At 36.5% G+C, this 15555-nt stretch overlaps 1 protein-coding gene across 4 annotated transcripts in view; it reads left to right on the plus strand.

Annotated features, from left to right (window-relative positions):
• The window catches only part of jhy (junctional cadherin complex regulator), a 67605-nt gene extending 52496 nt beyond the window's left edge, over positions 1 to 15109 (plus strand). For all 4 annotated transcript variants that reach the window (XM_059957098.1, XM_059957099.1, XM_059957097.1 and 1 more), the window contains 3 exons: positions 5408 to 5498; positions 6182 to 6318; positions 11362 to 15109. In XM_059957098.1, the coding sequence (XP_059813081.1) occupies positions 5408 to 5498; positions 6182 to 6318; positions 11362 to 11574 (441 nt within the window). In that variant the 3' untranslated portion in view covers positions 11575 to 15109. The remainder of the gene's footprint in view (positions 1 to 5407; positions 5499 to 6181; positions 6319 to 11361) is intronic.
• Positions 15110 to 15555: the final 446 nt, after the last annotated feature.

Consider the following 15555-nt stretch of genomic DNA (forward strand, 5'->3'; position numbering starts at 1 on the left):
GATGATATCGCCATGGTATCCTCCCTTTCTGCAGCTGTGATACTATCCTCTATAAGCAATGCCACTCCCCATATTTTTTATCTCCCTCCCCGTCCCTTTTGAAAATCTAAGCCCCAGAATATCCAGCAATTAATCCTGCTCTTGTGACAGCCAAGTATATGCAATGGCCACAACATTGTAGGTCCAAGCTCTGATACATGCTCTAAGTTCATCACCCTTGTTACTGATACTTCTCGCATTAAGTTAAACACTTTACAACCCATCCAGTTTGACTGCATTTATATCCTATCCTTCCTCTCAGTTTCTCTCATCATTGCATCTGCCTTTACACCAACTGCTCCATCATCTGACCATCCCTGTGGTTCCCATGCTCCTGTCAAACTAGTTTAAATCCTCCCCAACAACTGTAGCAAAGACATTGGTCGCCCTCAAGTTAAGGTGCAGCCAGTGTAACAGCTCATACCTTTCCCAGAGAGATTTTGATGATCTACAAATCTGAAACCCTGCCCCCTGTACCAAATCTTCAGCCATACATTCATATGCCATATTATCCTATTCTTACCCTCATTCATGCGTGGCACAAGCAGCAATCCTAAGAGTACTACCCTTGAGGTCCTGCTTTTCAGCTTCCTTCCTAGTTCACTTTTTAGGACCTCATCCTTTTTTCTAGCTATATGTAGACTCAATCTGAGAAGTCCCTGTGACCCTGGTACCCGAGAGACAACATGCCATCTGGGAGTCTTATTCATGTCCACAGAATTTCCTGTCTGATCTCCTATTGACCCCTATGTCACCATTGCTCTTCCCTTCTACTTCGCACCCCACCCCCACCCCCGGTGAGCCACAGATGCAGACTCAGCACCAAAGACCTGGTTATCGTGGCTTTTCCTTGGTAGTATTAAGTATGTTGCAGATAGAAATGAGGGCCTTCCTGTCAAGCTCCTTATTTACTGATCCTCAAAGAAACCCAGCTATGTTATCCTAAACCTATAAACTGTCCTGGGAGGGGAAGGATTCCCATGAGCTTAGTTCTTTCTAGCTGACTTTACTGTCACTGGTTCTCCAGATATCCTGCCACCTTTCCAAATTAGCATCCCTACCCCCCACCTCCCCAATTCTAGCTAGATTAGAAATGCTAGAAGTTTGCTATTTTGAGTGCACTGTTCTTCTTAAGGTATTCTAGGTTTCCCTTAAGAGTTCAAAGAGACATTCAGGTACTATTAATGTTTTAACATGAAGAAAAATCCTTCTTTGCACTATGAACCATCAGCAACCTACTTAAATCTATTCACAATTTCAAATCAGAACTGATGGAAACCCAGTTAAGTTCCTGTAGTAAGTGAAGAGGTAACACTGAACACTTTATATGACTATACCAATAGATCATCACTGCAGTGCCCCTGTTTTGTAGCTTGGTTGAAAAAAATACTTTGTATTGACTGGCAAAGAGCTTATGTTAAAGACTTGATCTATGTCAACATTTTACTATCGCAATGTAAACTTTAAACATTGGCAGATTGATTTTTTTAGAAAATGATAGATAAAATTATATCCACTATGCTTTGTATTTATTTCTCAAAATTCCCTTTCTAGCTTTTAATTCAAAGCATAAAGTTTTAAATAAATTTGTGATTTTAAAATCTAAATGGTGATCAGTAAGATTTGGGTAGGTGGGAACTTTTTAAGCCTCTTTAAGGAAGTAGTATAGTGATTTTTATTATGACGGTGATGTGGTTAGCTTTAATTCATGAAATGGACATGAGGTAGGAGGGAAAGATTGGTAGGTGGGTTGGTGCACATTGACCCAGTGCAGAAAATGCTAACAGTGATTCCCACTGGCATATTAGATCTAGTATTAAAGTTTATATTTTTATACTGAGTCCAAGTTTTGAAACTATTATGTTATAATTTTTCAAATATTTGAAATTATATTGCATGTAATTTCGGAGATAACAGATGTGCAAAGCTAGGTACCTGATTTTCTGATTCAAATAGTTTATTGTCATTGAGTGCAATGTAATTAATTGCTCTCATAAAGCTCTTAGGGTGAACAGAAAACATGGTAATATCACAGTGATAAATATAGTGATAAGTGCAATACAGCAGAATGGTGCAAAGAGGGTACTGCAAGCTGAAGCAGTGCAAAAGAATTGCTAAAGTGGTAATAATGGGATAGCCAAGAGAGGTAGAGTTGAGAGTGTGATAACGTGGCAGCACCACCAGGAAGGGGAAGTGAAGGAAGAGTACTGATCTGATAGCAGTGGGGAAGAAGCTGTTCTTCAGTCTGGTTTTCTGGGATTTCAAAATCCTTTGTCTTCTCTCAGCAGGTAGAAGAGGCTAAGAGGAAATCCTAGGCAGATGAAGTTAACACATTAACTTTAGTTTTTACATTGTCATATTCCATGAGAATATTGTTTTGCAATGATTTGTGTGCAGTTGTCTAATTCTTTGAATGGTTGAGTAGTTGTTCAGCTAGAATAGAATATTAGTTTGATTATTCAGCAGAAGACTTGAAACTAGTTCACAGTGATAAGTAGATTCATTTGGTGTATTGTTTTATACTTTATTTAATGAAGTGTGTTAGGTACATTTACATCCTATCAATTAATTGATTTTGATAATGTAAATTGAAGTATTGTTTCACAGTTGAGGAGGCATGTGAATATTCCAGTCATGGATCTGATCAACTGATGCCAACTGTGGTTTGTGTATTTCTTTATCTTTTTGATCTTGGATTCTAATTAAGTGTTCCACTTTCTTACTAGAGAGAATATTGATAATGTTGATGGACGATTGAAATGTACCAGTGAAGCAGCCAAAGCAACAAATGGTTAAAGTGATTATCAGAACCATGACCAAACTGCACTTAGAATGTTAGCATAAAGCCTAGAAACAGACTTGGTAAACTGGGGTAATGTGTCTTTCACTTTTGATCTAGCTGTTCTCAGCTCCCTGCCCTGTAGACTGGCTTTGGGGATTAACCTCTGCCCAAAACACAGATCTGTCTGATTCATTCATTCCCCCTATGCTATAATAATTATTTCTCTTTGTGTTTATTAATTCTCTCAGTTGTAGGCCCTTTAGGTATTTATTTACTCATTAAGAAGTTGTAATCTTGTTACTAAATGGTGCAAGGTAAGAATGGGTAGAAGTTGCTTAGAACTGACCCTTTGATCTGATATCTGTTGTATTGCAAGCTGAAGTGTGTCTCAGGAATCTCCTCCACTTAATCAGTATTTATACCAGAAGTAAATATGGCATCACACTTCAACTGTTAAAATTTCGTTGCTAGACATGGCCAAGGACCAGATATTTTTGATTGTGACCATCAATCTTATCACTGTTCAGGTGTGCATTTATTCTTGTTTTTGCGCATTTATATTGCTTTCTTCAATTGCCTTCTTTGGGAAATTGTCTTAATTGTGCTCTTCATAAACCAAAAAGGTAATTGTGCTTCCTCTTGATTTTAATTTTGCATTTGAATTTTTCACATTTTACCTGTGAGAACTTTATCAAATTTCCTCATAATCTTGAAGCTGTCTATGAAAAACTTTACAATAGAAAGTAAATACTTGTTTTCTCAAACTGAATTTTGAAAATGATTAGTTGATATTATCAATTCTGAAACTGCAAGACTTTAAAAGAAGAATCTGTGATATCTGGCTGGCATAGCTCTTGAGTCTTGTATTCTTTCCTTTTCAGGGAGAATTAGTGACTCCTTTATCGTGAATTGTTATTTAATCATTGAGGTAGTCATATATGTGAACATATGCTGAAAACACTTTTCTGAGTAAATTTATAGATTGGTTCTAAACTTCTGAGATTTAAACCCTTCTTCAATTTATTATAGTTTTCTTTAAGCTTTATGGGATCACCAGTACAATCCTCAACTAATTCTAGATGTTATGAAGATGATTCTGTCACAAGAATTGTGTTTGTGAATCCTGGAACATCACAAATTCTTTCCCTCATTCTAATAGAACTGAATAGTTTTTTTAAACATTGCATGTTGTTTCTCTGAGCAACTTGTATATAAATATTTTAATAACATATGTTTTTAGCAAAATCGTTGACTTAATTTTAAACAAACAGTTCATAAATCTAGTTTTTAAATTCTGTTTGCCAATAAAACTTGAAGTAATCCTTCAATTTAGAATCCATACCCTTATTTTCAGTTCCTTCCATTGCTTTATCCCACACCAGAATTCTTTATGACTTCCTCCAGCAATACGTCCTTCCCATGCTCTTGATTGCTAAATTGTAAAGTCTAATAACTGTGGATATTAAAAATCTGAAAGCCATAAGTACTCATTTATTTAGCAATACAGCATGGAGTAGGGCCTTCCGACTCTTCAAGCCATGCTGCCCTAGCAACCGCAATTAAGCCTAACCTAATCACGGGTCAATTTACGTTGACCTATTAACATACCCAGCCATTTTGGACTGTGGGAGTAAACTGGAGCATCCGGGGAAAACCCACACATTCCATGGGGGGAACGTACAAAGACTCCTTACAAAGTCGGCACTGGAATTAAACTCCGAACTCTGACACTCAGAAGTGTAATTTCATTACGCTCACCGCTACACTACTGTGGTCCTCATCAACTCAGGCGCTATTTCCAGAAAGAGAAATGACTTTCACTTTTTTCCTGACCTAATTTTTTCTTTGCTATATTGAGTTGGGTATTTTCTACACAAAAGGTTCTGCGTGAATGAAATATATGCTTCTCATAAAATGATCAGTAAACAGAAATGCATCACTCTTTGCTAGTCAAGAACCGTAGATGGATTGAACTAATCCTTTCTTTCTATGTCCATCTTAATGAGTAAGGCATTTATGATAGCTATGGCCCCAGCTAGCAGTAAGTTTGGGGTTCAAGATTTTTCCTCCAAGTTATTTGCATTACAATACCATATTTCACATTAGATTTTAGAAGTAATGGAAGTATGTAATTTCAACGAACTTCAAGTGTAGAAGTTTATAATAATTTTTTATTTTGAGTTCCATCTGGTTATTTCCAGAAAACAATTTTCATTCCATGATTACTAAACCTTGGTTGTTGTCCATCCTGTTGGGTGTGGTCTTTCACTGATTCTATTGTGTTTCTTGTATTTACTGTGATTACCCCCAAGAAAATGAATCTCAGGGTTGTTAATGGTGACATATATGTACTTTGATAATAAACGTACATTGAACTTTGATTCCTTAAAGAATTCACCTTCCTATCACTCAACCCCTGTTCGCTTCCAAATACCTTCAGCTCTCACTATCTGTAAACTCTTCACAACCCCTTTGATGAAGTTTCTGATTTTCCCTGACCTACAGTTCTCTTCACTCTTTGGATTGTGTGTTTTCTACACTACAGGTTGAAGTATGTTGATCTGAATCCATTTGTTTCTTCTGCAGCCTTATACGATGAGAGACCACAATAACATAAAACAGGATGTGAAACTTGGAGGTTTGGGTCCTGATTACAAATCCATTCAGGAGAAGGCAAGTGTTTTCAGCATTTCTGTATATCACAAAAGCAGGGATTTGTTATAATGGAGCCATGTGTTAAACCACTAGTGTCCATCCTCAATCTGGAAAATTTCAGAATATCCCACATTGGTGAGGTATTCATTACATACAGAGGTTGGTTTGGGCTCCAAACTACCATTATCCCTTTGTGTTGAGCAGGAAAGCAGTGATGGTTGTCTTGCCAGGTCAGAAGAGCTGCTGAAAACCATAGCTATGGCCCAGTATATTTTTAAGTTTCTTTTTGACCTGGAGGTATTCCTCTGATCCCTCAAGAAAACCTTCACCCATTTCCATCATCATTCATTCCCACCCTGAATTCCCCCTTCATTCCATCAAATGGCTTTACATTCAACAAGCCTCTGCATCCCCCCCCCCCCCTTGTTCTGGCAACCATCCATAGAACCAAATCAACACCTAAATTTCTACCCTCATTCTGTGTCCAGCTGTCAATTCTTGCAACATCTGACCAGAATCTGATTTTGCAAACTGTGGTTATGAAAATCTAGTGTTTTATACCTGGTGGTGCTGTAAACTTGGTACATCATGGGACTGCCTGAGAATGGAAATGTCAAACTCATTCTTTGTATTTTTCTTTCTTCAAATCACAACAATGTTGGTTTTCCTTTTAATATTTATTTATGTGTTTATATGTGAAGGCAGAGAAAATGAAACGGCAAAAGGAATATGCAAAGCAAATTAAAGAACAGAACCTGAGAGATGGATGTAAATCATCATCTTCCCCACAGAAACAGCCAACAAGCACTGAGAACAAAAATATTAATTCAAGCTGGAAACTGGTGTGTCTAAGTAAATTTAATTCATATTTTATTTCCATCATTGGTGATACATACTGTTTAGGTAATGATAAGATTTTGAAGGAATATCTTACAATGAACCAGCAAGAAGATTTAAATTGAACCTTTCAACCCTTCATGGAGATCTATTCAAATAGATGTAAAATACTGTGACACAGTTATTGAACCAAATGCATTTTCTTATTTTGGAAAACCTAGCTGTTGTAATGTGTAGAATTCTATCAGGAAACAAAGTACTGGAGATGGTAGTTATTTACAGCATCTGCTCTGCAGTTTGTCATGTCTCTCCTGAGTTCTCCATGCATATAATGCATGAAAGCACAATGGGATCTACTTTCACAACATTTATTTTGTGGCCTATTCATGCATAAATAGGCATTTATTCCAAGTAGCCCTTCCTTACAATAGTGAGTTCTTCATAGGTACACTTATACTGAGAATGTTCCTTAAATGGTCTCAGTCCATGCAGTCCAATGCCAAGAACCAGCATCTCACATTGAGTTTTTTTTGGTACCCACTACTCCTCTTGCCCAATCCCCCCCACCAATATGATTATGACTCCAATCCTATCCCACCTTAAAGCTTTCCACTCTTACCCTGATCAAGATACTGACTCACTATTCAGCAGTCAATCATGATCCCTGCTTTGATATTCTACTCCAGATGTCAAGCTTCCTATCCACCTCATCTTATGCCTGCACTAGTGTCCAGGTCTTTTTCCTGGTAACCTTAACCTTCTTCACCAATATATTTTAAATTATATTATACAGTGGGTTCCAGTTAATTGGGATGCATCAGGACCAATACATTTTGGCCCAATTAAGCGGCTGCCCCAATTCACTAAAGTTTCATGGAAATAGCTAAAATGGTATAAAAAAATAAGTAGAGTTCCTAATTATGTATTTAACTGAAATACAGAATGAATGAGAACACTATCAATACTACTACAGTACTATAAAACTGCGTATTAGTTATCGACAGAGGAATTGATCCAGTGCACGCTGCCGTATTCTTTTCAAGTGGAAATGAAGAAAATCAGCGCAGATACCTAGAGAAGATAATGAGCTACCTTCATACAGTACTTTCAAAGAATGCATCCTCAAAATCTTAATTTTCATTGTAAAATTCAGGATAATTGTTGATACTTTCTAGTTCTTGATAGTTCTTAATTTCTTAAAGTAATGAAGTTGTTTCATTTTCACTCCCAGCCATTTCTAGCATCTCCCAGCCTGAGTACTTGAATCCACAGTGAGCAAAATAGTTCTGAATTGTCTTACTATGTATTTCTCGTAAGGTATCAGTGACAAATATCACTGCTTTTTTAAAACATAAAACGCATTTGATGCTATTTAAAAGCTGTTCGCTCTAAGCTCAGTGTAGCATCTAGCAGCCACACAAGTGCACATGACTGATACTAGATAGACCCTGTTCAGCAACAGTCTTCTTTCCCAACTAAGCGGCATATTGTCCCAAATAAACAAGGGGAATCCCAGCAATTTCCTCAATTAGTTTTAGTTCTTTAAGATTTGTCCCAATGGCTACCCCAATGGCTGCCCCAATTAACCAATGGCTCAATTAACTGGTATCCACCGTATATTATTTTTATAAGCGATAAAGTACTTTTGGGCATCCTGTGAAGTAGAACAGCAGCAGTGGACTCTCTCACTCAAAACATGTATCAGCCTACTGCATACCAAGTAGACACAATAGACAATAGACAGTAGGTGCAGGAGTAGGCCATTTGGCCCTTCTAGCCAGCACCGCCATTCACTGTGATCATGGCTGATCATACACAATCAGTACCCTGTTCCTGCCCTCTTCCCATATCCCTTGACCCCACTATCTATAAGAGCTCTATCTAACTCTCTCTTGAATGCATCCAGAGACTTGGCCTCCACTGCCTTCTGGGGCAGAGCATTCCACATATCCACCACTCTCTGGGTGAAAAAGTTTTTCCGCACCTCTGTTCTAAATGGCCTACCCCTTATTCTTAAACTGTGGCCTCTAGTTCTGGACTCACCCATCAGTGGGAACATGCTTCCTGTCTCCAGCATGTCCAATCCCTTAATAATCTTATATGTTTCAATCAGATCCCCTCTCATCCTTCTAAATTCCAGTGTATACAAGCCTAGTCGCTCCAATCTTTCAACAAATGACAGTCCTGCCATTCCGGGAATTAACCTTGTGAACCTATGCTGCACACCCTCAATAGCAAGAATGTCCTTCCTCAAATTTGGAGACCAGAACTGCACACAATATTCCAGGTGGGGTCTCACCAGGGCCCTGTACAGCTGCAGAAGGACCTCTTGTTATAAAGGCCAGCATGCCATTAGCTTTCTTCACTGCCTGCTGTACCTGTATGCTTGCTTTCATTGCCTGATGTACAAAAACACCTAGATCTCGTTGTACTTCCCCTTTTCCTAACCTGACTCCATTTAGATAGTAATCTACCTTCCTGTTCTTGCCACCAAAGTGGATAACCTCACATTTATCCACATTAAACTGCATCTGCCATACATTTGCCCACTCACCCAACCTGTCCAAGTCACCCTGCATTCTCATAACATCCTCCTGACATTTCACACTGCCACCCAGCTTTGTGTCATCAGCAAATTTGCTAACGTTACTTTTAATCCCTTCATCTAAATCATTAATGTATATTGTAAACAGCTGCGGTCCCAGTACCGAACCTTGTGGTACCCCACTGGTCACAGCCTGCCTTTCCGAAAGGGACCTATTAATCCCTACTCTTTGTTTCCTGTCAGCCAGCCAATTTTCAATCAATGTCAATACTCTGCCCCCAATATCATGTACCCTAATTTTGCCCATTAATCTCCAATGTGGGACTTTATCAAAAGCTTTCTGGAAGTCCAGGTACATTACATCCACTGGCTCTTCCTTGTCCATTTTCATAGTTATATCCTCAAAAAACTCCAGAAGATTAGTCAAGCATGATTTTCCCTTCATAAATCCATGCTGACTCAGACTGGTCCCTCTACTGCTATCCAAATGTGTCGTAATTTTATAATTATATTTATAATATATAATATATAATTTTAATATATATTTTAAATATATAATATTTATAATATATAATCTTTTATAATTGACTCCAGCATCTTTCCCACCACTGACGTCAGGCTAACCGGTCTATAATTCCCTGTTTTCTCTCTCCCTCCTTTCTTGAAAATTACAAAATACATTAATATAGGCCATATTATTTATAAAAAAATATTATACATGTCTGGATTTTCAGTCTAATAAATGGGGAAAGGGATAAAATCTAACTTGAAATCATAGTAGCGTTACCTTGATTTTAGTAGCTGTATGTCCACTTGTTAAATTATTAGATCAGTTACTTTGGCCTTGTGTATTTCTTTTACTTTTCTAAAACCAATATGTAGGTACTGTATATGCAATTTTTGATTTTAAAGTTACGATTGAATTTGCTTCCTCTCTCACATATACAGATATTTTCTAACAGGGATATTGTGATTCCAATGACTGCAATCTTCTGCATGTATCTTTCAAGTTTTTTTTCTGTAAACTTATATTGCACTTCAATCTGCATAATATTTCCAAGTGAATCATTTTTTGCAGCTGCTATGGCTGGAAAGTTTACTACAAGCATGTTGATATGGACATCATAAGGGTAATATTACTAAGCCACTTACTGAAACACTTTTAAAAGGATACTTTTTCATGGTTTCGGTAATCAGTGTTGTTTGATGTCTTTGTGAATGTGAGGGATGTTTCCATGGATCTAACAACATATTTTCTCTATTATCCTTGCCAGGCCTCAAAAATCAATTCTTATACAAAAGAACCACCTTTGAGATTTGATTATATCTTCATATGATAAATTGCTTTAGCCCAGTTTCACAATCAATAGGCTAAAAATTGTAACACATCCATTAGGGTGTGCTAAGAATGAAATATTGCATAATAGTTCCTCTGTGGTTGAAACCATAATAAAAGTATGCCTCTCAAACTTCCTCTCTCAAGGCTCAGATTGTGAGGTTAGCCTACAGATCCAAATCCTCCTTTAACAGGACAGCAACAGAGCTCAGCGACTGGGAATGGGAGACTGAGATTAGGAATGAGACCAGCACTTTTTTATTGAGGCAAGGAAATCAGAAGCTGAGGGATTTTTCTGATAGGAGGAGATCAGAGGCAGCAGATGGCCCAAGGCTGACTTAGTAGGGTAGGGTAAAAATGGGAGATGCAGATTGGAGACAGAAGCCATTAGATTGTTTGGAAGATAGCAGTGGTCAGCCTCTGGGTATATTGTAGGGTTGGGGAGCTACCTAGAAATCAAGACTATTGGGGAAGTTAAAGTCTCAGTAGGGATGGGATTATGGGATTATAGGCATTATAGGGAGAGTATAAAGGACGATTCTAGTTCAGTGTTGCAGTTTTAAAAACACTTTCCTTCAGTAGTGTCCATGATGGGTGTCTAGAGGGTAAATTGGATAAACTTACATGTGTTGTTCCAAAAGAAATAGTGTGATCACTTGAGTCAAGTATGATGTTCTCTTAAAGGCTTGTCTCTGGGATGGTAGTGTGGATTCCCTTAATGGGGAATGCCTCTGTGTGATTTTGTTTAATGTGGAGGGGCTGTTGCATGGGAAGCTGCCACATGATCCTTGACAGATCATGGTCAGGGTCCAGTGGGGTGTAATGTAAGTCAAATGGGAACCCATTGTGAAGTGTCATCATCTTCCACTATCTCCACCATTGAGGTCTTGGTTCTTGTGCTCCCAGAAGAAGTATAGCATGGGTAATGATATTATCATATGCTGATACGAAAATCCCATTCAGGATGCAGGAGTGACTAATGATGAGGAACTACATTATTCTTTCTTAATGATGCAAATTAACCTGAAAATGGTCATTATTGTGTTTCAGAAAAGACTATTCTCAGTTTCACAATGCAATTGAATTTACAAACCTTGTTCCAGAACACAATGAGTCATACTGTACATTAAAATAGACTTTTTCCTGTTTTATTTTACAAAATCCTAGGCAAAAGAATATGCCAAAAACATTCATAAGCCAAAACCACTTCCAGCTAATTCCAAGGTGGCCAACGAGACGCTGGGTAAGGAAAAGTTAACAAAACTTGGTCAATGTGTACAGCTGGACCCATCTGAAAATACAATGCTTGAGATGATGCAGGATCGACATAAAAAGGAGAAGCAAATTGTGGCAGCCTTTAAGGCAATGCACATGACCTAAAGATAAGAAATATTTGAATGTTTCGTATATATAATGAATCATACTGAAAGGTCTTATAATGTCACATTAACAGCACTCTAAGTTTATATTGCCTTTTTAAATTATCACAATTGCATGAGTTATGTCAAAGAACAATCATTCTGTTGTTGAGAAGCAAATAATGCTCTGTGCAGTCTACACAAAGATGGTGAAGGGAAAACTATGTTTAACTTTTCTAAAAATATCTTCCAATGCATTTCTTTGAAATATCAAACTTATTTGAAATATCAGAATATCTAAACACTTATTTAAATCAGATTAAAGGCCATTTGGGAACCAATATTTGCTGTTGTTTCCAACAGTTTTCAACCCCACCTACAGCATAGCCATTAATCATTTTTAGGCTATGGGCAAAGTGCAGAGAGAGGATATAAATAGAAGGATCTTTTTTAAAACATGACCAGGCACAAAGGGCTTAATGACTACCTTCTATTCCCCCGATCCTCTGATTTTATAATATACAACTAAACCAAAAACCTTCACTGAGTAAATTACTTCCAATAGTAATTTAAAAATTATTTGTCAAATTAAAGTGGGCAAATTGTTTGAAAGATTAATCATCTTTGTGATTGATCTCACGGTTAGTAGAGATAACGTGCATAGAAATAATGATAGAGGCACAGGGTTACTCTGAACTTGTAACTGAGTTCAACAAAATTAAATGAGATATTACACTGATGATATAACCCTACTATTGTAGGTAGTTTTACATTTTTTCCAGCTTATATACATGTGTGTTTTCCTTTGTTAATTTTAGTGAAAAAGTAAATTAGAATATAAAATGTATTCTATACCAGTGTTAATCTCTAATGATTATTTTATTGTAATTGTAAAATATTATTATTTCTGTTATCTTATTATTTCAGTTAATAAGGGTAAAAGCAAGGTACATTTAATGTTGTTGCTTTCAATCCTGCCAGTCCTCGAGGCAGCACTGACCAGTTAGTAACCCAAATATCAAATGTGCACAGGCCTAAGAACTAATACTTACAACTGGTGTCCTCTCAACCACCCCGAAGTGAAGAAATATAATTAGATTTAATATAATCACAAAGTGAGTGCAATACATATGACATCAGATAATCTAAAAGCAACTCTCATCTGTAGACCAAATAATATGAAAACACACTAGACATATCACTGCCCCATTATTTATTGGTTTGAAGCATGAGCACTTTTATACACATTTTGTTCTACTTCCATAGGTGCTAAATGTAATTTTAACTTACAGTTTTACATTTCTTTTTAAATCCCAACTAATTTCATAATGTTCAACTGCAAAAGGTGCATGGACATATATTTATCAGTTAAATATATGATAAATAGATCTTAATCTTTTCATCTTCACAAACATTGATCATTCCAATGATCCTTTTTGGATTTAGTAGCCTCTGAATCACAAAGTCTTAAAACAGGTCACATTCTATGACCTTAGGATAGAAATTGAGATTGACTCTTCAGTGTAATATTGAGATAGTGCCATCCTGTATTTTGGTTGAGATATTAAGGCAAAGCCGCATCTACACTTCCATTTAAGCATAAAAGATCAATGCACTATTGAAGATGAGCAGGAGATGCATCCAGTCCTCTGGCCAATACCTACCTCTCCATCAACATTACTAAAGTATTTTATATTATTATCACAGTGCTGTTTTGGGAGCATACTGTGTAATGATTTGTTTTCCTATTTCTGCGTTATTATAGTGACTAGACTTCAAAAATACATCATTAGTTCTAAGTTGCATTGGGTTTGAAAGACACTACTGTATATGAAAGCATTCTTTTAAAAAACATTTTACTTAATTATATAAATCAACTTACTTGATATAAAGGATCTTTTGCAACCTTGTGTGAATAGAAAACACATCAACCTCATTGATACAGACTAATGACCCATACAATTGAACAAGATCACCATTTCATGAACTAGCGCAAGGTTATTGCTTACTGTTGGTATGCCAAATGGAACAGTGAGAGAAAGTAAGAGAAACTGAGACAAAAAAATGTTTAAGCACATGTGTATTACAATCTCTAACATTCATTAAATACCTAAAAAAATCTATTCTGTATTTTAAGTTATTAAAATCAGCCCATAATCTCAATGTGCCTGGACTTTTTTTCTGATAAGACTACTTAAAGTATGATCCATTAAACTTTACATGGACCGGATTGATTCAACTCTAATTTCATATACTATTTCTTGATGAGAAGTGTTAATGTTTCAAAATATATTTTTATGAATTATTGTATTTGTTCATTATTTTAATGTTTAAAATACTTTTAGTTTTTTGCTATGTAATTAAAGAAAATATGATCAGATTGTGAACCCTTCTCTGTATTTCAATTAAATTAATTGTACTCTGTTTTCAAAATGGTCTCAAATTATATTATTATTAATTTGTTGAATAATTTAAGTTGTTACAGACATCATTGATTTTGGCCGGAGCCAAAATGTTGTAAAGAGTACTTCTATGATGATGTATGACTGGACTGGTGTCAGAAATATCAGGGGCTGCGAGAATTTGGATTTTGCTTTTATAATGTATGGTGTTATGACTTTTACTTTGGATAACATTATGTGATCGTGTCCAGCTTTCTGACTGTGTAAAATCCACTGACCCTCAATGCAACATTGAGCATTCACTTGCTTTTGTAGACTTTAAGCAACGTATCTGGCCTTTTAACCTCTCTAATATTCTGTGCTTTTCATTGCCCGTGACATTTAAGGAAATTCACTGAGACAAGTTAATAGTCTTAACTTTTCTCCCCTGTTCTTCTGTTATAGATGTTCTCTTCTTTCCCACTTTCTGTGTGCCTCTCTAGCATTAAATCTGGTACATCTTTCTCGCCTATTTTCTATTTCCAGTGAATTATCATCAGCATCAGATGCTGACTGTTAAACCCTTCACTGATTTGTCTTGACCTGGTGAGTATTTTCAGAGTTTTCCATATTTTGCACTTCTAAATTTTATTTTATTTAGAGATACAGTGTAGAACAGGCCATTCTGGCCCAACAAGCCACACTGCCCTGCAACCCACCTACTTAACACCAGCCTAATCACAGGACAATTTACAATGACCAGTTGACCTACTAACTACACAGTCACAGGGAGAATGTACAAACTCCTTACAGATGGTGCAAGAGTTGAACTCTGAACTCCGGAACACCCTGAGCTGTAATAACATCACACTAGCCACTTACTACCATGGTGCCTCAATGTTTTGGTGAGCAATCACATGTATTTCACCACATCAAGAGACATGCATTGCTTAAGTCACATTTTAAAGTAGACTGATAAGTCAGAGAAGTCAGATAAGTAATATGAAGAAAGAATGTAATTTTTTTTAAATAATGAAAATCACAGATGCATGAGCGTAAAAACTATTTCAGTGGATTTGTGAACATAGAACTTTAGATTCTAATCTCAAATAAAACTGCAGTTTAGATTTTTTTCTCTGCTTGTCTAAAGCAGAAAAGGGAAAATGTTGTGTATTCTTCAATAAAAGAGCTCAAATGTAATCCCGAAGTGGCACCAATCATTATAAAAGTTATTAGTATGTAGAATGCCTTGAAGTGACTCAATTATTTTGTTACTTCAAAGGATAGTAAAAAATAATGGATTACATTATTTGTGTATATCTGTCATCTGGCTGTACTTAATTTTGCATACTAGCTTTGTACAAAATATACTCTGTATCTAAAATAGTGTGCATGCAAGTATTCTACCAGGACAACTAGGTAACATAGTGGCATATGGAATGATCCAGTTTTCTGACATGCAAAACATAGGGTTTGTTCTTAAAGCATTCTGTATGCGAAAGGTGGTGTGAGGCCAATTTTAACAGAGCATTGTGATGATTTAAAATAGATAATGCTTCATGAATTTGGAATATACCTTTGTACCAGGGCCCAAGCTAATTTCTTCCTTTTGTTCCAATGTG

This window comes from Hypanus sabinus, chromosome X2 (assembly GCF_030144855.1).
Source record: "Hypanus sabinus isolate sHypSab1 chromosome X2, sHypSab1.hap1, whole genome shotgun sequence".
In the NCBI taxonomy this organism is placed as follows: domain Eukaryota; kingdom Metazoa; phylum Chordata; class Chondrichthyes; order Myliobatiformes; family Dasyatidae; genus Hypanus; species Hypanus sabinus.